At 32.6% G+C, this 24,226-nt stretch overlaps 1 protein-coding gene across 5 annotated transcripts; it reads right to left on the bottom strand.

Moving 5' to 3' along the window:
• Positions 1 to 353: 353 nt before the first annotated feature.
• LOC144972568 (folliculin-interacting protein 2-like) lies at positions 354 to 23,961 on the bottom strand. 5 transcript variants are annotated; one of them, XM_078913921.1, is made up of 21 exons: positions 22,548 to 22,728; positions 20,470 to 20,596; positions 18,688 to 18,792; positions 17,735 to 17,835; positions 17,059 to 17,124; positions 16,282 to 16,367; positions 15,693 to 15,785; positions 15,176 to 15,253; positions 14,493 to 14,653; positions 13,683 to 13,768; positions 13,145 to 13,265; positions 12,700 to 12,872; positions 12,044 to 12,161; positions 11,320 to 11,372; positions 9,495 to 10,844; positions 8,292 to 8,399; positions 6,003 to 6,171; positions 5,027 to 5,088; positions 4,178 to 4,313; positions 3,444 to 3,559; positions 2,355 to 2,808 (listed from the first exon to the last, which is right to left on the bottom strand). In XM_078913921.1, exons 1-21 carry the CDS (start codon positions 22,634 to 22,636, stop codon positions 2,733 to 2,735), a joined length of 3,474 nt encoding a protein of 1,157 aa, XP_078770047.1. In that variant the 5' UTR covers positions 22,637 to 22,728; the 3' UTR covers positions 2,355 to 2,732. The 5 variants fall into 5 exon arrangements, with proteins under 5 accessions (XP_078770050.1, XP_078770047.1, XP_078770051.1 ...); XM_078913924.1 differs by lacking the exons at positions 15,693 to 15,785; positions 22,548 to 22,728 and adding an exon at positions 23,749 to 23,961 and having other exon boundaries at positions 354 to 2,808; XM_078913925.1 differs by lacking the exons at positions 15,693 to 15,785; positions 22,548 to 22,728 and adding an exon at positions 23,302 to 23,662.
• Between the last annotated feature and the right edge of the window lie 265 nt (positions 23,962 to 24,226).

The following is a 24,226-nucleotide window of genomic DNA, read 5'->3' as shown; positions in this document are numbered from 1 at the left end:
CCAACCAGGGCCTGTGCTAATCCAAGATACCGCCAAGTATATATTACCAAAGAGAAAAGGCCAGGAGATAAGGTGGAGAGAAGTCCTTATCAATAGCTCTTCCCCCCTGCCCTCCCCTCCCCCCCCCCCCACCCCATTTATTCATCCACAAAGAGCATTGAAAAATGACCCTCCAAAAACATAATATAAGTAAAATTTAAAATTATTATCTATTTTCATATACACATTAAAAATCTCATTAGGAATTTTAAATAATGTTAAAGCAAAGACTTTTTTGCTCAAACATTTCAGTATATCAACGCCATCTAACAAATTTATAATTAGAATTTTCTAAAAGTCCCCACTTCTTAATATTTTATTTTTTTAATTTACAAAAGCTATTCGTTACACATTCCTCATTAGTATATGTTTTACACATGAGTGTAACAATGTTAATGAATTGTCCTGTTGATGAAGCCTAATACTATTAATAAAATCATTCATTAGTATAAGGCACAATTGGCATCAAAGCTAATACTAACTGAGTCACAACTTAGACCTTACAACCATACTCAATTTTCACCTAGTGACTCAATGGGAAAGGGAGTAGTTGGGGGTGTGGAAGGGGGGGGGGGGGGGGGGAACAATCCCAACAATGAATCTTATATATCATATCAAGATTTTCTAAAAGAACAAAATTATATAAAATGCTCTAAAAATAATAAAAATGTTGCTGCTTGAAGCTCGAAGAAAGTAAACAACAATGGAATGGACGTTTCAATTCAATGTACAAAGAATGCCGTTGTTCTAGGCCATTCTTTCATCTCTTGTTTGTCTTTGGAGCTTCATTCATCGTGTTTCGTTGACAAAGAATTTGATGACGATGATTTGATTACGAGCCTTTCACATCTCTGTCATCGGACTGGGATGCCTCAGCAGCCACCACCAGATCGTGCTTTAAGTCTAACCAATGTTGTCAGTCTGAAGCAATCGTCTGCAGTGCCTGAAGATCCTCAATGGTGTCGAGATTCAGTTGCTGATCTTCAAATGTCCTAAGACTTGCCAACCAACCAGAACTACTTGAAAAGATTTATCATATTTTTCCCAATATTTATGCTCATTTTCTCATATTGTTACCCCCAAAAATCATATTTTCAACACGTTAAACCCTCCAAAATTTCACATTTAACAAACTTATCAAACTAGTAGAGAGTAGGAAAATCCTGTAATTCCAATGACAATCATCTGTCTGGCTGCTCAGGTTCTCATGTAGGTGGTGACGATATTTTAATGGTCTTTATGTTTTAATTATTCCACTTTTATTATTTTCCCCCCTTTTTGTTACAAACTGTTGACTTTTTGCATTTATCATATTTTAGTCAACATTCTCATATTTTGGACCTCAATGTGTATTAAAATAAGAGAAATCATACTGGTTGGCAAGCCTGCCTAGATCTTGGTTGAGCCAGACAGGTCAGGTTCCCCTGAACGAGTTTCCACCCAAATCATGTTTTCATAAATTCAATTGAAGCTTCCATTCCATTATTTATAAAATGCTCTAATGCAACAAACAAACTATATGAATGATCTCAATTTAACACCTCCGCGTTGTGACTGAATTTCTATTAAAATCATAGTTTCTATTATTAAGACACAGAGGGAGCTGTCAAATTTAATCATGTATATACAGATTAGCAAACCAGCAACTATCCTGTGACTATTTTATTTTTAAATATCAATGAACAATAAATCATATTTTCATTTCAAGTGATGTGGCGCCATACAGACCTGCCTATTTGAAAACTTAAAAATTTGTAATTACTAGGAGAAAAAAATTATACTCGATATAGTTACCTTTAAAAATCAACAATTTACCCTCACAAGGATTGAATAAGACTTCAAAATCTTTAAAACTATATAGTCTGACATCAACTTTCATTTTAAATAAGTTTTAATGATTTAGAGATGCTCATGAAGTTCAGAAATTAGAGCCCACAATGTCGTCTTTAGTTATTTTACCAGTGAATTTCAAAACTTAGAGAATGTACTAGGCTAGGAGAGAGCAGGAGTATATAAATGTCATTTCACAAGTCAGTTCAGTCCTGTACAAAATGCATAATTCGTCATCCCTTGGCCGTGACAAACTACAAGAGAACAAATTCAAACAGCTGATGCTATTTTGTTATAATTCCACAACTGATCATCATGAACAGAAACACACATGATCACAAGCTGCTTATAAGATTATAATGTATCCCAAATAAATAATTTTGCCAGATTAAAAAAAATGACAGCCTGACTTTACAATTATGATGAGGTGAAGTCACAAATATCATTATTGGACAAATTATGGAATATAACAGTTTCAAAAAAAATTTTTTTTAAAAGAACAAAATATGTAACAAATAGCATTTCGGACTCCCATCCTTCTTCATCCAACAACAAAAACAATATAAACTCCAATATGTAAGTTGTGGGGAGATGAAAGAAGAAGGTTCCATCCAAAATGTTACGTTTTTGTTGTTTTTCTTCTTCTTCTCCTTTCCTTTTTTTTTTTTTATTCTTTTTTTTTTTGAAACTGTTGTATTCATTTTTGTTTGGATTTTTATTCCTTCCACTGCTCCAGGCAGCTTAGAATTCACATAAATATCAATGCTGGAGATCTGCATCCTCCGCAATCGTAGCACCAGTATGAGGGGGAAGGGGGGGGGGGTTGAAAATTAATGTCATAATATTCTTTTGTAAGGCCTGTGCTATGAGCCCGTCAACAGGCTTGGTGTGTGCGTCCCAGCCACGGCAAACAAGAGTGACATGTCACTGTTTTCAAACCTGGAATATAAAAGAGAAAGAAGAAACATCAAAACAACCATGATCACCGGGCTTGTTCTTTGACAAAGCAACTGATTCAAACCTGCTAACATTTTCAAATTGGAATCAGGGAGCATCTGAACCTCCATTCCAAATTCGCCTCAATGACAGAACAATACTAATCACCAGCAAATTACTTGTAAAATCGTTTAAGCATGATGTACAGTGAGCAAAAAAAAAAATAAAAATGCTGACTATGATTCAATTATAAATAATAATACAAGTAGTGTAGAAGATAAAGAGGAATTTTATTAAATAAAGCCATAAGAAATTCATTAAAGGACTTTTCCATAATCATAAATCTGGGACAATCCCGGAGCAAAGGAATTGTTATCTTTGGTCAAGACCCTCCACTGGTCAAAAAATAATATGAAATGTCAGAATGATAAACATCAATTTAGAATATAAAATTTCCACTCATAGTTATTTGAAAAAAAAAAAAAAAGAGAGAAAGAGAGAGAGAGAGAGAGAGAGAGAGAGACAGAGAGAGAGAGAGAGAGAGAGAGAGAGAGAGAGAGAGAGAGAGAGAGAGAGAGAGAGAGAGAGAGAGAGAGAGAGAGAGAGAGAGAGAGAGAGAGAGAGAGTGAGGGACTAACCCAAGCATGGATGTGAGCTCTTGCTGACTAAATCGGTCTGGATCCTGCAGGTATTCCGCAAGTATGAAGCTCTTAAAATAGATTTCTTGTAATCGGTCCTCCAGATGCATCATACACTGCACAAAATAAGCAAACAAGAAATGAAACGATATAAAAAAAAGAAACAAACCAAGAAACAAAAATATTTTATTTTAAATGAACATCTATATCGAAAATTCCCATCAAATACTTCCTTTATTTACTCCACATGCCACATAGAACTGTTTCCATTTCATACAGTATAAGTTGCCTATTAGACATGCTTTTTGGTAAGATCCCTTTAACAATTTCCGCATCATTATATGTATGTAAAGTTTCTTGCCAAAGTATGCAATACCTATACAGTCACTGATCCGGCTCAACATTGCTTGACTTTTATTACAAGACGAGCCACAATGGCACAGAAAGTAATGTATAAAAACATAAAAGATAAAGAAGGTTATAGCTAGAAACAAACAAGAAACACAAAGAAATAAAAAAGCATTAAGGAAACAGATAGTACCGTAATAGGCAAAAATAAACAAGAAACAGAAATCATCAAATAAATTCTGTTTGATCACGAATGCACAAGCCCCATGAACTAGAATAGCTTTAATACAAACAAACAAAATTATAAAATGTATTGCTACCATTTGGCTTTTTCCCCTAATATCCCTATAGAAGATTCATAGACTTTGTTTTGAAAGTCAACTTACAAATTCTGGTGACATTTTCAGCTTGTAGATGCCCACCACAGATTCAATGAGATCAGATACCAGCTTGGAGTAGTTCCAGGTAGTGCAACCGGAGGGAGATGACCTCATGATTTTACTGCTGGCCACCTCCACTGTCCTGGAGTTTTAAAAAACCAAAAAAAACACAAGATATTAAACAATATCATTATTATCAAAATATTATATATAAAAAATATGACCACCACTGTATTATGTACCATTTCTAAAATAAGTAAATTCCCTTTATTCATCCTCATGAGGAATTTTTTCTTTAGGGTCTATCTCAAAGTCAACAAGACTGGCTAATTTTCTTGCTCAATCAAATGATTAGATGCTGATAGCAGGGCTCAAACCAGGGTTCTCTTAGTATAAATGCAATGCCTTATCAACTCCTCTATTTAACTCCCTCAGAAGGTTTTTAAAAAATGATATATATATACAGAATGAGAATTTAATTGCTGGGCCTTTGTAAGAATTTCAAGCCATAAACACAGAAAAATAAGTGAAAAAAGAATATTGAGCTTTATATAGCGTAATATCCACTAAATGTGCTCAAAGCGCTTTACAAAGGGTCCCTGGTCAACAGCAACATTTAACATGTAGGACGGGACATGACGCCTGTCAGGTGATACTACAATTTTTTTGACAAAGACAACGCTGTTTAAGGTCAGGTACTCATTTTACAACTGAGTACGGTGAGAGACTCAACTATGCGCTAAGCATGAGGCTCGAACCCAGGACCTTCCAATCCGAAAGTGAGTGTCATACCACTAGACCACATAGCCGCACTAAGAGTAAGATATTGGGCAGTGAAATACAGTACAGACTTACCACGAATCAGTATCAGCAATGACACAAACAGCTTCCTCTATGTGTTCATCAAGAAAGGAGTTCTGAAATGAATTAATAAATAAAAAATGAAATAAATGGACAACTCAAAGACTGTATAAAATGCTGATGCATAAATTTTGTTTGAAAGTTGATGAAAACGAAAAAGTTCAAAATAAGAAAAAAGCTTTGTTTATTTGAGAAATCATGTCTTTTGCATAACATATTCAATGTAATGGGCTATCTGAAAGACAAACTCATTTTTTGGGAAATTATTTTCAAAAAATGTTTTTGGACCACAAATGCCACCAGGGAAACAGGTCAATTTGATGCTCTGTCTCTGGTGTAGAAGTGAAAAAGTTATCGAATCTATCCCAAGTTATGCCCCATCCTCAATATTGCTGTTGACCAGGGACCCCTTGTAAAGCGCTTTGAGTACATTCAGTCTATATTGCGCTATATAAAAGCTCAAAAGCTCAAAATACCAAGTTTCATAAAATTTGATACGCCTGGTGCATGCCATAAACATTTGATAGTCCAGTTGTTTTCTTTCAACTAAACAACTAGATATTGTATCAAACAACGACACTGTACCAAAAGGTCTTTTTTTGACATAAAAAGTCATGATTTTTAATTAATTTAACTTGATTGAATGACAAAATTCTCAGAGGCTGACATGAAAAGAACAATGGAACAGCTTTTCAAAGTAACCAAAAACAAAACAAAACAAAAAAAGAAAATATTTAGACAAAATTGTCACTCTTTTCCAACGCTTTAACATCTATTATTCTTGTACTTGGTTCACAATTGTTTTATTAGTTAACATCAATCAACTCAGAAAAACGAAATCTTTCCATAGTTTTTCAAAATAATTTAATACTGATGTTTTTTCAAGTCCAAATGTTCGGGAATGACCTTTTGGCACAATCTCATATTAATACAGACGAGGGGGAAAAAACAAAAGAAGATACTCTGCTACCTGAACCATTGTCTGCAGATCATCCAAAAGCTTTTGTTTGAAATTCTTATCCGATGTTCCAAGCAACACAAAATCAGACAAGTATTTATCAGAGAATCCAGCCAACAATGAACGGCCAAAATTACGATCAAAAGTCTGAACACTGAATTGCATTGATTCTGTGAATACACTGAAAATGAGAAGAAAAGTTAAATTCAAAAATTTATCTTATAAATCCACAAATTCTTAACTCAGCCTTAGCTTAGATGATGATTTGTGGCAATGGTGGCTCACATGTACTGTCATGTGTCGAAGCAAAGCAATGTTAAGCATGGTAGTAATTGGTGGGTGACAATGGTAGCAAAACTCGGGCCAATGCATAGCGTCCTAGGTAAGGCATATTACAAACATTATCTCCTTGATTCAGGTGTGAATGAGTACCGGGATATAAGAAGTGACATCTAATGTCAGAGGATTTGTATGAAGTGGATATCTAACAGGCATATTTCACTATATGAACTGCTGGGGGAATAAACTAAGCATTATCAAATATTAGGAAAAGAGCCATTAAAAATGTTCATATTTATTTTCAAATAATTTGAAAGTTTTATATTAGATACAAGGGAGTGGCTGATCACAAATATAGTTTAACAAAAACGAATGATAAAGTGAAATAGGTAATTCAACAGGGAAGATTTAGCCACGTGAACTGTTTCACTGCAAAATAACACCATCCAAACATGTGAGAAACATAGGTTTAGTTTTTGATGAAGACTCGCTCCTGACAGTAGATAAGTTGTCTATGTAGAAACATGTCTTTTGATTTATCATTTATATATATATATATATATTATATATATATATATATATATATATATATATATATATATATATATATATATATATATATATATATAAATGATAAATCAAAAGACATGTTTCCTCATAGACAACCTATCTACTGTCAGGAGCGAGTCTTCATCAAAAACTATATATATATATATATATATAAAACTATATATAAGATATATAAAACTCATATATATATATATATATATAATTAATTAGTGTCAGTGCATGACATAACCAGTCAGAAGGTGAAAATTTTGGATTTGCATTTTATTGCATTTTCTGAAAGAATATGCTCCCCAGAGCATTTTAATCATTATGTGTTGTAAATCGACTGATTTTTCAAGAAGGTATGGTTAGATGTATGAGAAAGGTATCCAGCAACTTTTCTCAAATTTCATACTTTTTCAACTTGACTAGCTGTAAAAAATATTTAGAAGTGAAATTAAGCTTTGATATTTCCCGAAGATGTACAAAAAGGGTTGATTTAATTATTTATGACAAGAACTCATTGTTGATAAAAAAAAAAAAAAATTGACCTTCTAACTAAACTTGGCAATATCTCAGTTCAAACCTTTTCACCATCCGGCTGATTATGTCATTCACTGTAATTATATTTGAAATTTTGTACATGTTTCGAAACTGTAACTCTCTATTGCCTTTAAACTGTTGTTGTAAGTATGTATTGCAATAATGTCTGTATCAAATAAATGTAAAACTAAAATTATTATTATTATCATCATAATAATAATTATTTTTGAGGGTCCCGATAGTTCAGTTGGTAGAGCACTTGCATCAGACGCTAAGGGACTGTGATCAATCTCAAGTGCAGTCCAGAGTTAAGATTTCTGACCCCATTATCCACCCAGCAGTGATTGGGTAACTGGGTCTGTTAGATCTGGTGGAAAGTACTTTGCGATAGACTAGTGTAGGAGAGCAACAAACTGCTATTGTCCGTTTCACGTTATAGAAACAGGGATAAACTCTGGCTCTATGGGCCAAATGGCTCTGAGGCACTTATTCTTAATAATTATCATCATTATTATTATCATCATCAGAGATCTCATTATCATTATTATTATTATTATTGTTATTATCATTATTTTATTATTATTATTATTATTATTATTATTATTATTATTATTATTATTATTATTATTTCATTATTATTGTTGTCATCATCATCATTATTAAAATATTAATCATAGCAGGAGGTGAATAATTAGAATCTTTTGCCACCTTCAGAACAGGAAACTTGTCTAGAAATAAAAGCTGATGTCTATCAAGGTGAATTTAAAATATAGGATGAACAATGACACTCATTTGTATATCGATTGACAAACAACTAAGATGGGTGTCCTTGTGTAACAATGTCTTCACTAGGTCAGTGCCCTTTCTCAACTTACTCTCAAAATAAATTGATTCTGAACCCAAATAAGACTTATCTCATCCACTACTTACACAGGCAATTTGACCTCTCTGCCATGGGTCAAAGGGTCATATGTGTCATAATCCATGCTACTGGTTGAGGACAGGTGACGTCGTCTGCCAAGGTCTGGTGTAATGGACCTGTAATAATGATAATGATCGTTGCAATGACAAACCAAGTTATGCAAGTATTCATCAGGCGATGACAACATTGTTTAACATCAACATTATTTGGTTGTCCTTTTAAAATAGGTAACTAAAACAAATGAATTTAATTGTGTATTCATGTGAGTCAAATAAAAATGGGAAATTCGTTTTTGTATTTATATGAATAAATTAAAAAAAACAAACAAACAAACAAACAAGAAAACAAAGCAACCAGTGAAAGCACACCAATATCAAAATTCATATAAAAAGACGATTATTTGTAATTGCACTACCATGCACAACATTATTTTCTAGACGGATTTACATTCTTATCATTTGGTTCATGACTCAACAACAGGGAGTGAAAAATAAAGTAAGGAGTTGTGACTCATATAAAAGGAGACAACACAAAAAAAAAGCATTATTTGTCTCGTGTTGTCCCCTTTTAAATGAGTCACATTCACTCACTCTCTTTTTTTTTTCCCCATCTTATGTGGTTCATTTTGGCACCTCTAGTGTGTAATCTTACTGCTCAACAACAAGGTTTCAAGCCCAATTAATATCCTCTAAGAAATTAAATATAAATCACAATTCCGAACTATCATGTGGGCAAAGCTGAATTTTGTTCTTGTATTGTTGACCACCATATCAATAAATTGATATTTTAAATACTGAATGAAGAAACAACTGCAAATTGGAATAAAACAAATTTGAAGACCACGGGAGATGTATTTTGTGAAAATTGAGCCAAAAAAGCTTTCCTCACCACAAAATAACGAATAATAACTTAGAGAAGAATAAATCATACTGTGAAAATGAAAGCACTTAAACTACAAAAAAAATTCTGTATCAAAATGGAACTTCCAAGAGTAACTTCCCTGTTCATAAAAGGTCACTATTTTGAAACTCTGCACAGTGAAAATCTCTTACCTCATTCAATCCCACTGTCAGCAGGTACAATTGACAATTCAACTTTATTGCTATTTTTTTAAAACCAAACAAAAAAAACAACAACAACAAAAAACAAAAATATTTTTGTAACAGGATAAAATATGTATAAGTTAACAAACTCTTTGATAAAACACTTACTTGGTAACAGCCGGTGGAGGTTTAGTTGATAATGGCTTGTTATCCTGGTAGCTGAGTTGACGAAGCAGAGAAGATTTGACATCAGTTCCCAAGGATACTTTACCACTTTCTACAGATGATGCATGGGGATGTGATGGATCATCAGCTGTCTTTGTATCAGAATCTGGGTCAAAATACTCATCAAAAATGCTGGAAGTACCTCCACTTAGGTACAACTTTCTCAACTCCCCAGGAGTGGGTCTGCTGCAAGAATTACTATTACTCCGGCTAATATCACCTGTTGTGTTGTGAGAGTTGTTTTCCAACTGCTGTGAAAGTTTTGACTTTGACTTTGGTCGCCCCTCTGAAAATGATTGGGATCGTAGTATGGGATCCTCCACATGATTAGAATTGGGTTGTCTTCCTACATGTTGAACTTTTTCAATCGTTGGAGATTTAGGCCCGTGCAAAGGTGTTAGATTGCAGAAAGGGACAGAACCAGGAGAAAAGGTGTGTAGTTCACTCAATACCAAATTTGAATGAGAACTACTTTCAGAACTGTGCGCCTGGTTTACACACATATCCAAGTATTGTGAAGTCTTGTTCACTGTTCTATTATCTGAACTTTTAACCTGGTGAGATGGTAAGTTTTCTAAATCTTTAAAACTAACATTAGGGGCAAGATTTTCTTTAAACACTTCAGGATGTCTGTCCAAAGGATCTGCATCGCCAGAATATTCTGGAATAACCAGCTTCAGACCAGGAAGAAATTTTGAATTCCCTTCATGTCGTTGTGGATTAGAATTATCTGCTTGTGGTTTTTCCCCTCCTTCAAACACAACACTGTCATTTATCACATTTTGCTTAAAACTGTTGTTTTTACTAGTAGAAATGGTCTCTTTGAGACTCTTATCACAATATACTATACAAGGTTCTTTACATGAAGTGGATTCCTTATCACAGTTTGTGGTTATTTGTTCACTAAAAGATGGTCCAGCTGACGAGCTGGTAACCAAAGACATCATGTTAATAGACTCCACACCACCCTGTGACCCGGGAAACATCCCAATGGTGCCACTACTGCTGCAGCTGGCCTGCCGACTACTCATAGGCGACTGGAAAGAGTTTCTATCATCACTGGAGTAACCGTTGGTCACAGTCTTCTCGCTGGTTGTTGGAGACAGAGATTCCTCTACAGGTGGATCATTGAGCACTTGTCTCAAACTACATGGATTATCCCGTTCATGAACGTCGCTGCAGCGAATGAAGTAACTGAGAATGTAAAGAAATCTTTTGACTAGTTCAGCTTTCCTGCCCACCACAATGGTACGGGAAATCTTTAAGGGAGGTCCAATAGCACCAAAAATGTCTCTGAAAAAAAAGAGGGAGGTGTCCAAAATAAATGTATATAATCAATTCATGTCTTTGAAATGCAGTAGTAATATTTTCGAGAAAAATAAAAGATTGAAACTAAGTAAGAACATTTGTTACTGCAAGTTTCATGTTACAGAAAATGGACATTAACTCCTGCTCTATGAACCTGATCTTCTGAACTTATTAAAAATAAATTGTACCCAAAAACCCTATGATTAATGATCGGAACACAAATTTTGGCTTCAAATGGAAGGAATACAAAACGACAATAAAAATATTCTGATTGTCCATTTAAAGCATTATTCATGCAATGGAATTGTCCCATAAGCTTCTTCAAACAGTGAGCAACTTAAAATGCATTGATTTGTTAATGTTGTATTCGCTTTTTCTTCTAATAGCAAAGTAAGAAATAATAGTAAAGAAATGTCAAATTTGCTACACATGATAAAAAATTTATTAAAATATTACTTACCCTAATTGAGCCCACAGAGGATTGTAAGGGTGAGTTTTCGCCAGTGTTTCAACCTAGAGAGAAATAATATAATAATAATAATAATAATAATAATAATAATAATAATAATAATAATAATAATAATAATAATAATAATATAATAATAATAATAATAATAATAATAATAATAACAATAATAATAATAATAATAATAATAATATAATAATAATAATAATAATAATAATAATAATAATAGTAAAATTATCATAATTGTTTTTTTTCTTTCATACACTTACAGTCCTATCTTCCTAAACAAGAATTATCCAGTATACACCTTTCAACATCACCTGAGATTGTGTCAGATTTTTTCATATTTATTTGTACTCTGTAAAGCGACAATTCTTGACACTTTTCATAAATTAATAAATGGAAGAGAAAAAAATAAAAGGGAAAAAAATCAAACGAACAATTTTGCACACACAAAAAAAAATAACAATAAATAAAATTTAATAATAATTTGTTTGTTTTTAAATAGAAAAGGGGGAAAATATTTTTAAAATAATTTGCCCCTTTTTTAAGCTGCTTGCATTTTCCAAGTGTACCAATTGGAAAGAAAAAAATATCTATTAGGAAGTTTCTAAAATCTAACAATTTGTCGACATTAAACTGTTATATTGAAACAATAACAGAGTTATACCTATTTATATATAAGAAAAGAGGAAGTTGTTCAAGTATTTATCCTTACCCATTTTGCTGAGTGCTTTTCCAAGTATGTTTTAGTGGGTGATCCCCCAGCAGGTGTAACAGTGGCTACCCATGTCAGATGTTGTGTAAGCACCGCTGACAATAAAGTACTAACAAAGCTGTGTGCAGGAAAATAATAAAATATAGAGAATTGTTAGTGCAATTTACACATATATATCATCAGTATGATGAAAGCATTTCATTCAATCACATAAATTTGATTTGACCTAGACAAATCTATAATCAATGTAACCAAATTAGTTGTTGTAGAGAAATGTCTAAAGAATTGTGAAAAAAATGGAAAATTGTAATGAACTCAACATACATAAGGTGTTTAATAGGTTTAGTTTGCGACAAAATGTGCAGTCGTTTTACATTTAATTATTTTCATGTTATTATATTCAAAATATCCTGTATTTATTGTCATTTGGCAATTCATAATTAGGTACTCAGATGGAGAGAATTGAGATGAAAGTCAATGTGAACAGAATTATTAAATTCTAAGGTCTTTTTTTTTTTTTTTTAAATTTCTGAGTCGACATCTGCTCTCCACAATAAAAGCATTGATTTAACTCAAATATTCTGATAAAGACTCAAAATGACACTGGATTCAGATGGTTGATCTCACATGATAAATTGCTATTCATCAAGGCTTACAATTTGCAATCCTTCTTGTCAAAATGTGTGACTAGACTGTTGAATTCTTTCATGAAGTTCTCACAAAGTGTGGGCCGATACATGGAGGAGGACATCATGGTCAGCCATACCGGCTCTGGGAGGCGTGGGGCCATGTAGAGATTGTACACATCTTGACGGAACTGGTCCAATGCCTGAAATGTTATATTATTAATAATTGAAAATTACACTATAAAATTTTATTTTCAAAACAGATTCAATTCTCAAAACATCCAATCCATTTATCAAATACTATCAGTACTATCATTATCATAATCATCACAATAATATGATAGTAGCAACAATAAAATCAAATATTCTGGTAACAATATATATTTAAATATTTATAATAATATATCAAATTACCAGATCCCAACTTATAATTAGAGCAAATGCGTTGGAAAAATGAAAGAAATAATAAATATACCTCAATAGTCCTCAGGAGGAAAGTTTTCAAATTGAAGTATGATTTCTCTATCACAGCTCGCAGTTTCTCAACATGACTCTCAATCAGGGTGAAGTGAGAAAATACAAAACTCTGAAACAGGCTGAAGAAGAATTTTTCAAAATAAATTTTTATATTTTCAAAAATTGTCGTCTCACAAAATGATCAATCTCAGCTTGCATTGCTCGTAATAAAATCAAATTATACATGCATATGGAGTATAGAATTATACATCAGCTTCAAGATCCTAAACAAAATAAAAAATGTACTTGACGGAGAAAGTCAATTAGTAAAAAGGCAATCAACTCAATAGCAATTGAATCCAGATGGATTTAGGAATTTCCCGGCCCCTCTGTCCACCAAGAAGAGATTGGATAGCTGGGTTTTTAAATCTTGCAGAAACTACTTTAAATAATACAAGTATACCATCAAAAGGGTAGAAAGCAATTGTCTATTCACTGCTACATAACAGTATAAACTCTGGCTCCATAAGGCCTAATATCTCTGACAGATTACTTACTTGATGAACTCCTCATCCTTCTCGTCATGTGATCCAAACAAGATGGCAATGGCCAGTTTCTGTCGTCTGCCTCTTTTTCCTGATCCCTTAGATGAAAAGATTTTATTTTAAAATGAAAGTTAGGTTTAAAATTACCATAAAGAGTATTAAAAAAACGCTCTGAATATACAATTGGATATAAAGACATCAAAACACAATTAGATGTAACACTGAAGCTATAGCAAATTAACCCATTTGACTGAAACTAAGAACTAATACATACATGAAAATTTGCTTATCAAAATCAAATGATATTGAATACAATAAAAAAAACAATAGAAAATATTGCTGGTTTCAAGTGTTGTAATGCAGCAAATTATCATAATTTGGAACTCAATTAACTCGATGACTACCGATCAGGCATATGAAAAAAAAATAAAGAAAAAAGAAAAAAAATGAGTTAAGACCTGCCACGATCAACAAATCTTAATTATTCTAAATTCTTGCCAAAAGTAATCATAATTTCAACAACAACAACCAAAAAAATTAATTGGAAGACTTCCATCCTGTGTGATATAATCTTCCCTGCTATATAATGTATTGAACAAATGTGATGTCGGTCTAACTTGAAAACAGATCAAATGGACAGAAAGAAAAAAGTTTTAAAACTGATTTTTGTCTTTTCATCTAATATTCAAATCTAGCCAGTTCAATTAATAAAAGAAAAAAAGAAAAAGAAAATCAGAAAAGTAGAAGGGGCAGATCCGTAAATCCTAATTCTTATTCTAAATGTTTAAATAAAATTAATTCAAAACCCCTCACTACACTCACTTCAGATGACAGACTGGACTCCAATAAGGACTTTCTCTGATGATTATTGAAGGACGTTGTCTGTGACCTCATCCACCTCTTGTGTAGACTGCTATAACTGCTTAGACTGTTATTGCTTGGGGACGGGAAGGAAGAGGATGGGAAACTGCCACTAGATGTAACTGTGAATTGTCAGAAAAATAAAAAGTAACATTTGAATTTTATGACAAATTTTTACGTTTTCAAAAACAGCTTTCTTTTAAGTTACCTTTTATATATTTTTTTTTCTTTCTTTTTTAATTTGTTAAAATATAGATTTCAATAATTTTTTTTAAAAACCCCAAAAAACTTGATACTCCAAATTGATGAGGTCTCAACCAACATAAAATATAACTGCAGCAATGAGAAACAAGCCCATAGTTGGGCTTGATTATATTATTGAACTAGTGATAAATAAGTGATCACATATTGCTGTTCTACACGTAAATTCAAACATTCAATTCAATAATCATCAGAACCAATAGTAAACTTACATTGTGAAGACAATTGACAGTACAACAAATTCATTATTTTAAACATTCTTATCTATTGTAAAATCAATTGAAGGTGAAAAAAAAAAGTACAAATCAGTAAAATTACCATTTACAAACTTATGATACAAAAATCTAACACGAAAAAGCTTGTTTGAATAAAAAATCACTTACATGAGGCAAAGCCAATGTCATCGTCAGTACCATAGTCTGACAATTCAGCTGTGGGAACATCCACAGGCTTGCTTTTGTCTGGGGGAGGAATGGATGGATTTTGATTTATTGCTTTGAAATATAAAAATCAATAACCAAAGGTGAGAATTTAAAATCAAAGAGGGACAAGTGAAAGGTTATCTAAAGCAGAAACTCTGGATAAGTCCTGAACCTTAACAAAATATTTGTTTGAAACTTTGCACAAAATAATTCACTCAGGACATAATCAGCGCTCTCAAATAATATAAAGGTAGTCATTGTTTCACATTCTACTAAACTAAATTTCAATCTGATAGATAAACATTCCTCAGTTCCATTTTAACAACAATCTTCTAAAATAACCCAAAAAAAAATTTAAAAATGCCACTAATGTAAGCTGTCAACTTATATGGTAAATCATTTTTGTCTTATAATGGAAAAGAAATCATTGGCAAAAACAAAAATTAATTAAAAAACAAATCAAAATAAACAAACAAACCGCAGGAACAAGAAATGGCAGTTACTGTCTGGTCAATAATGCAATGTGCACCATTAGGCTGGCTTCCTGTTAGTTTCATATTTATGACCTGGCCTATTCATGGATTGAGATTGGTACTTTGGTATAGCACATAAAACTTGTCATAAGGTGGTTCCCAAATAGACTTCCTTAAGAATATTAATTCACAAAAATAAAAAAATTTTAAATAAAAACTTCGACTTCTCCGTCATTATCTAAAAAATGTCTTCTTCAAGTTCAGGTAAGTCCATAAGATGCAAAAGGCACACTGTGCCCATCACCACCAATCTTATACACATCAATTTTATCACACCACACTAATCCTGTCACTCCAGTCATTTAATCCTCTCGGTGTTCTTGTGTATGTGGAAAACAAGTTGAAATGATGTGGGGTCTGTGATGTCTATTTTGTCATGTGGTAGATTCTTGCATCACTATAGATAAAACTGATTGTGGAGATTGTATGAACCGAGTGTCAATAACAGTCAAGAAATTCTAATCTTAAAAATTAAAAAATGATTGTCATAACAGTCCCCATTATTCATAATTTTTCAAAAAATATTGTACTCACTGCTTTTGCATTTTCTTGAGAATGATTCTCCAGATGAAAAATCCATCACAGAATTCACAAGGCTCAGTGAATCAGACTCGATGTCACTAGAATATGATTCAAAAACGTTCGAATATAAGACTTATATTTTATGCAAAAATACTCAAAAAAAAAAAAAAAAGAAAAAAAAGAAAAAGAAATTAAGGAGCAGGCACCAGTGTCAGATAATGATCTGAACAAGTGTGTATGAAAGGTGCCATACAAAGCAAGAAAGAAAAATACCAAAAAAAAAAAAACATCCCAAAAAATCTGTCGACCTTGACTGGGGACTTGCTCAGATCAAAAAAATAATAATAAGTGATAATTGATAGAATTTCGCTTATTTATTTGTAAGTTACATAGAAAGAAACAAAATCAAACAAATAATTTGAGAAGGTAAAAACATAAAGTGTAAATACTAATAATAATGATCACTACATTTATCATTACATCTGCAATAATGTAAAATAGGATGAAGAATATCACAAATAGTCCTTTCTAAATTCTCATCACTTATTATCGCTTTAATTTCATCGATATTTGAGGATCATAATAACTATTATCACATTATTATTAAAACAAACGAAAAAACAAAACAAAACAAAAAACAACTATAATAACAGAACCATTTTTTAATTTGGCTTATTAATAACAAAATCTACAATGACGTTAAACACTCGGTATTTTTATTTATTTTATATATTTTCCTTTTTCTCTTAGGGAGGGTAAGAGAAGTCCAAATTCAAGTTTCTCATTTACCTGAATGAGTCTCCTCTAGGTTTCTCTGGAACAAATACTTTGGTAATCATGAGCTTATGGGGTGATCTGAAATTTCAAAAACGTTATTGTTATAAATGCAGGTTCCTACACTTTTAATTTATGGCCTAAATAAAACTGTAGTTCCATAGCCATTCAATAAGTTAACTACACAGAATACATAATAAGTCTTTAAGTTATGGAATGGTGTCCAAAATCCATTTGAATTTGCTGCTAATCAGCTTTGTTTAACTCTTCATGGAGAGACAAAATTTCTTTCAAATCAAAGTTTTGTCCATCATTTATCAGTTATCACAGCAGACCTGAACGTTTTCCCCCTGTGGAAGGTAACTAAACTTAGGCTTTAATGAATTCTGGGTGTCAAGACTGTCACTGCTCTCTTAATGAAATAATCACACATGATGTCAGGTTGGAATAAAATTAAACCCCAGTACTAAAGGAATGATTTCCAAAAAAAAATGTTTAATCTGACCGAAAGCAAAAGCAATTCTTGCATGTAATCTTTACAGCATATCAAAACTAGAAGTACATTAATATTTGTAAATATCATCATTATATTGATTCAAAACCATTCCATTGTTTCGGCAATTTTCATGATTCATGTTTTCATATTTTCATGTCAAAGAAAAAAAAAATGGTAATGAAGCTTATTGCAAACCTTAAAACATGAACTTTCAGAGAGAAACCTTTGTAAGCCATGGGAACAGTTCCAAACATCATTTCTTCCAGGGTCTTGACATCACTTCCCAACCTTTGGAACTAAAAAAGTAAATCATGAGGGAAAAGCTTAGTAATATTTTAAAAGTGAATAAATAAAAATTATAAGAATGATAATGCGCAACTGATAACTTGAGGGTGCATAAGTTGATTTCAAGTTAGTCAATGTTTTTTCTAGTTCCTGTCCCGACTTTATATACAAAAAACGTAGTACGCTTTAATGATTGAAGGATAACTCATTATTTTTTTCTTAGGTACTGGAGACGTCAATTTTACTGTCATCCACTGTGCTATTTTTATTTTATTTTATTTTTTTTTTTTGTCAATTATAAATGCATAACAAGCAAAACACAGTTGTCAATTCTAAATATGTTAAATCATCATAAATAAGACTTTTCTAATTTGTCAGATAACTAAAATTTACTTCTCCAATCTGAGTCCTGTATAATTCCTACTACTCATTTCGTCATTAAATTCTTCAATCAACAGCATTTGTTGTGCGGCTATGTGGTCTAGTGGTATGACACTCGCTTTTGGATTTGAAGGTCCTGGGTTTGAGCTTCGATCAACGCATAGTTGAGTCCTTGGAGAAGGCTCTTTTGTCACATTCTCTCACTATACTCAGGTGTAAAATGAGTACATGGCCGTTAACATGCCGTCTCTGCCCTAAAAATTGTAATATCGCCTAAAAGGAGTAATGTCCCATCCTAAATGTTAAGTGTTGCTGTTGGCCAGGGACCCCTGTAAAGCGCTTTTAGCACGTTTAGTAGATATTGCGATATATAAAAAGCTCGATTTCTTTATTTTGAAAAAAATAAATTTTTGTTTCATAACTAAAAGATTGTTATTAAGTTTGGAACAATTGGGCAATAGAAATTCTTTTTTAAAACTTACCCTATATTTTGGTCCATCTTTAGAAGGATGGCCAGAGTCATTGGAAGAGGAAAACCCATGACTTTTGTTGACACATTTGGGAGCCGACTTCAAAAAGCTTGTTTTCTGGAAAGAAAACAAATCAAAACCAAAATATTGAAAGTACACAAGACTCAGATTTGCCTATCTTGATCATCAGGAGATCAGAAGCAAGCACACTAATTTTATTTTGCAAGCAACTCTATTTGGTATTTGACTTATTGAGCCATCTCAAAAGATCACAGACTTGGCTTGCCAGCATCAGCCCTCCATATCACAATGTTTTGACCCAGGTGATTTCAAAGCTTGGTATTGTACAATGACAAAGTGTATTTCCAAGCCTCAGTGCCAAAATATTGGGATGAAAACTCACAAATTGGAAGGTCAAGTGAGTCGGCTGGCAGGCATGTACTGAAGTTTGCTATCGTGGTCTTAGTGATGTGATTTTAAAATATAATCAAGAATGTTGAGCCAGCATTGTTAATGCATGTTATTACTTAGTGTCTTTTCTACAAATACATTTAGTTCAAACTTTTACTCCTGCATGTTTGATATATCTTTACCAAGCTTATTATTATTATCATTATTATTGTTATTACTATTACTATTATTATATTATTATTATTATTATTATTATTATTATTATTATTATTATTATTATTATTATTATTATTATTATTATTATTATTATTATTATTATTATAATTATTATTATCATTATTATTATTATTATTATTATTATTATTATTATTATTATTATTGTTATTATCATTATTTTATTATTATTATTATTATTATTATTATTATTATTATTATTATTATTATTATTATTATTATTATTATTATTATTATTACTATTATCATTATTATTATTATTATTATTATTATTATTATTTTTTTTTTTTATTTTTTTTTTTTTATTTTTTTTTTTTATTACTACAATTATCATTATTACTACAATTATCATTATTATAATTACTATTAATACTATCATCATCATTATTATACCTAGGTCCTATTCTTCTTCTTCTTCTTCTTCTTCTTATATTATGGTTACCTGAATCATAACTTTGTTATGTTTAATGACACCTGATTCGTAATTGTTATCTCATGTGTAATGGTCGCGTGAAAAACACTGTATCCGTCATGACTACAATTCACAAAAGTCTAAATCATCTTTATCTGATAGAATTGAGTGGTGCTGATAACTGAGATATCTCTATTATTAAGTGTCATACATGACATGAAGCTTAATCATCAAAATGGAATATGTTGGTTGAAACAGTTTCAATTTCTCATGTTGAAATGTCAATTCGTTTTTTAAAACTGAATATTCATATTCAAATATTAATTAATTTTTCTCTAATTTTTTAAATGAGCCTGATTCATAATAAAAATAAAGGTGTGCAAACAGGGGCAATGTAACACAGTGATGTGGTCTTCTGACTCGGAACCAGAAGGGTTCATGCCACGCCCACTGCACTTGTATTATAGTGAATGTCCCTGGCTCTAGCAAAAGCACCAATCAATTAACGGTAAATAGTACTTCTCATCACTGAAAGAAAAGTTTCACTTATACAGATGAAAAGACTCATCAAAAGAATTTTTTTTAAACAGCATAAAAGGCAGTGACATATATGTACAATTAGTAGATTTCATGGCATTCAAATATTATGAGAGAAAAGCATATTACTTTTTTTAAACATTCATAAACTCTTAACCTTCGTATAATAATTCAATATAATTTGGTGAAGATGTTCTCACTTTTTCAACAGGGTCCTCCACAAGTTTGATGGCATCAGAATCAAAAAAAGGCGTCCTTCCTCTATCAGAGTCAGCAAGAATAACAAGCCGAATCTTTGATTTATCAAATTTCTGACTGGCATTTTTTCTTCAAAATTAAAAGAAAAAGGAAGGATTATTATAAATAATGTTAATGAAAGAGCAGAAGCATAAAAATAAGTAAATGAATGATATAGAATACACATTCATGCATGGTATCCTCGAAGTTAAATCCATTTCAAATCTTGAAATTGAATGAAGCCAAGCCTCCCCCTCCTCTCTTTCTATAAAATATCTTATACCAGAAAAGTGAGTGGAGCAGGCACTTATGTTGGTAACAACAAGATATGAAGTGAGTAGAAAAGTGCCAGAAGACAATAGAGAATAAAAATTTTTTTCGCGGCGGTGGTGGGGTTTGAACCTGCGACCTTATTGGTACGACAACTCCGCCTGGCAGGTGAGAGCGTGGCTCTACCGTGTGAGCTATCCACGAACACAAAAATATTCGTTTCAAACCCAAAGTCATTTCTAGATCCCTCTCTCACCCACTTCTTGAGATCGCCGATTCGTTCACCACCATCGCGAAGTAATTTTGACCAGCAGTTAAGCTTAATAGCCAATATTCTCATCACAAACATATAACATAGAAACGATTGAGACATTGAGTATGCTCCGGTGTATGGGGTGAATTTTTAATTCAGAAAAGTGAGTGGAGCAGGCACTTATGTTGGTAACAACAAGATATGAAGTGAGTAGAAAAGTGCCAGAAGACAATAGAGAAAAAAAATTTTTATTCTCTATTGTCTTCTGGCACTTTTCTACTCACTTCATATCTTGTTGTTACCAACATAAGTGCCTGCTCCACTCACTTTTCTGAATTAAAAATTCACCCCATACACCGGAGCATACTCAATGTCTCAATCGTTTCTATGTTATATGTTTGTGATGAGAATATTGGCTATTAAGCTTAACTGCTGGTCAAAATTACTTCGCGATGGTGGTGAACGAATCGGCGATCTCAAGAAGTGGGTGAGAGAGGGATCTAGAAATGACTTTGGGTTTGAAACGAAATTTTTTGTGTTCGTGGATAGCTCACACGGTAGAGCCACGCTCTCACCTGCCAGGCGGAGTTGTCGTACCAATAAGGTCGCAGGTTCAAACCCCACCACCGCCGCGAAAAAAATTTTTATTCTCTATTGTCTTCTGGCACTTTTCTACTCACTTCATATCTTGTTGTTACCAAAATATCTTATACTACTCGTAGAAGTACTGAATTACAGTTTTTTAGGGGGCACAAAACGAGAGAGAGAGAGAGAGAGAGAGAGAGAGAGAGAGAGAGAGAGAGAGAGAGAGAGAGAGAGAGAGAGAGAGAGAGAGAGACAGAGAGAGAGAGAGAGACAGAGAGAGAGAAAGAGAGAGAGAGAGAAAGAGAGAGAAAGAGAGAGAGAGAGAGAGAGAGAGAGAACAAGAGGTGGGATATTTTTACATTTATAAAGAAAACAATGTAGGGTCCATTTAACTTTTTGGTGAGAAAAGAATAATTCCTTCTGCCATCTTTTATTGTCACAAAGTAGAAGATGGAAATATTGTCCCATTCTGTTCTAGCCATTTAGATAGTTCTTGAGAGCAAAGGAGACATACATATAAAACGGTTTGGATAAGATGACAGCTTAATATTAATATTAATATAATAAAAGACATTTTCCTCTTGTGTATGAGTGTGTGTATGTGTGTGTGTGTGTGTGTGTGTGTGCGTGTGTGTGTGTGCTGATGTGCAGGGATGATTATGGTGGTAATAGTAATATAGCAATAGTTACGTGCACAAAATACAAAGTAATTTCCCCATTTAGTGATGTAAGCATAACAAATAATATTATGACTATATTTGCCAAATGAAAACCTGAAATCAGAACCGTTTAGATTGCTTTTGATGATGCAAAACTTTTTGCATACAAAGTAAGTCCAGTGGCACAACAAAATTAAAAATAAAACAGTGCTCAAGAGGATTTGAACTGGTAAGCGTTGATTCACAAACCACATGGCACCAGTAACTGATATACCTGAGACCAAAATTGTACAATGAATCCAGAAGGAGCAATTTCCCGTCGTCTAATATGCTGTCAGCAATTTCAAACACTCGATACACCATGTCTAATTTCCAATCACTGAGTAAGCTACACTGTTCTTTGAATCAACTGAAACTAAAAGGTCTTTTCTTATTTGTTGACCATCATATAAAATGTCTTAATTTTCCACATAAAGTAAACTTCATCCAAGAGGAGGTCATATTATTCCAATGAAATTCAAGAACAAGTCACGAAAAAAAAACAAAAAACACATAAGTGGACACTCACGCTTGTGCAAAATGAAAAAAATTCATCTCCATTGTATAAAGATCATCATCAATGGCACATGAGGAACGTCATATGACATGCCATTTTCAAATAATGTGAAGATACCACACAACTACTCATGTGACTACTTTTACTTACTGATACCGATAGTGATACTAATTAACTAATGCTTATTAGTATTAGCATGAAATTGGAGCATCTTTTATCACTAGAGAAGATAAAAACTGACCTCCGCCTCACTATCATTTACTACCTCTGAGTGAAGATAACAATGGAGGAGAAGGGGGATAACATTGATATCATATTATCATAACAACTATACTATGATCATTAGAATTTTCAACCCCTTTTATAAGCGTATTAAATTTCCTTTTGAAATAAAATATATCGAGGGTCTTTGTTGATTTGTCTTCTTTTTAAAAAAAATAAATATTACACAAAAAGAATAACTTCAGGTTACCTTTTCTTTATTCTGGTTAAAGTTATCAAATCATACATATTGCTAGATGAATTTGACACAACTGAATTGAAATCGGAGTCCAATAGTAATCTTTGGAGACAAACAGTCAATTTCTATAATAATCATATTGAGCTGTAGCCCGTAGCAGAAATATCTAACAACATTTCTACTAATGACGAAGCCCGAATAACAAAATGTTAATTTTGAGCCTCAATTAAATCACCTAGAGTACATAAAATCATATTGAACAATCAAAACTTTCATAACATAATACCAATGATAGTGGTTAATAGTCTATGGTGTCAAGGTTCAATAAAACTTTATAGGCCAGTTACGAATGTTTACTAATGTGAAGTGGCCCACATGACAATAATAACATTCATCATCATGTGATGATCTCGAGACCTTTTGACGTATGGTCGAAGCGATGGTCTTATGTAAACTTACTTTGGTGTGTATGTCCTTATATTATTAGCATCACATATTTGTTGATTATTCTGACGTTTCACGGGGAATAGTCTGTTAAACATGGTTCCTGCTCAATATTATTCTTTCATGATTCTCAGAATAAAATGTACAACCATGAACAGTATGTAAACAACAAAACGGTAGCTTTTATCAATCTCACAACTCACAAGAGTGGATCTGAATATCTAGGTCAGACAAGTTTATAAATAGCAACCAATCACGTTGTTGTTCGGTCCACGAACTGCGTCTTTTGGAGGTGTCGAGGAACGAAAAGTGAGTCATTTGAGCGCTCCAATGACAGTGTCAAATAGCAGAGATATCGAATTAGGAATTAGGACTGATATCAGATTTTTAAAAAACCCATAGAGCTCCATGGATAAAACAGGGCTGATTGACCCTTTGAGTAGTCTTTCAAAGCCATTAAGCCCATGAAGCAGAAGTTTATCCCGGTTGCTCT

This window comes from Berghia stephanieae, chromosome 5, assembly GCF_034508935.2.
Source record: "Berghia stephanieae isolate SIO BIC M18660-M18661 chromosome 5, UCSD_Bste_1.3, whole genome shotgun sequence".
Taxonomy (NCBI): Eukaryota; Metazoa; Mollusca; class Gastropoda; order Nudibranchia; family Aeolidiidae; genus Berghia; species Berghia stephanieae.
Note: the sequence above shows the minus strand (reverse complement) of the source record. Positions and strands in the feature narration are given on the sequence as shown.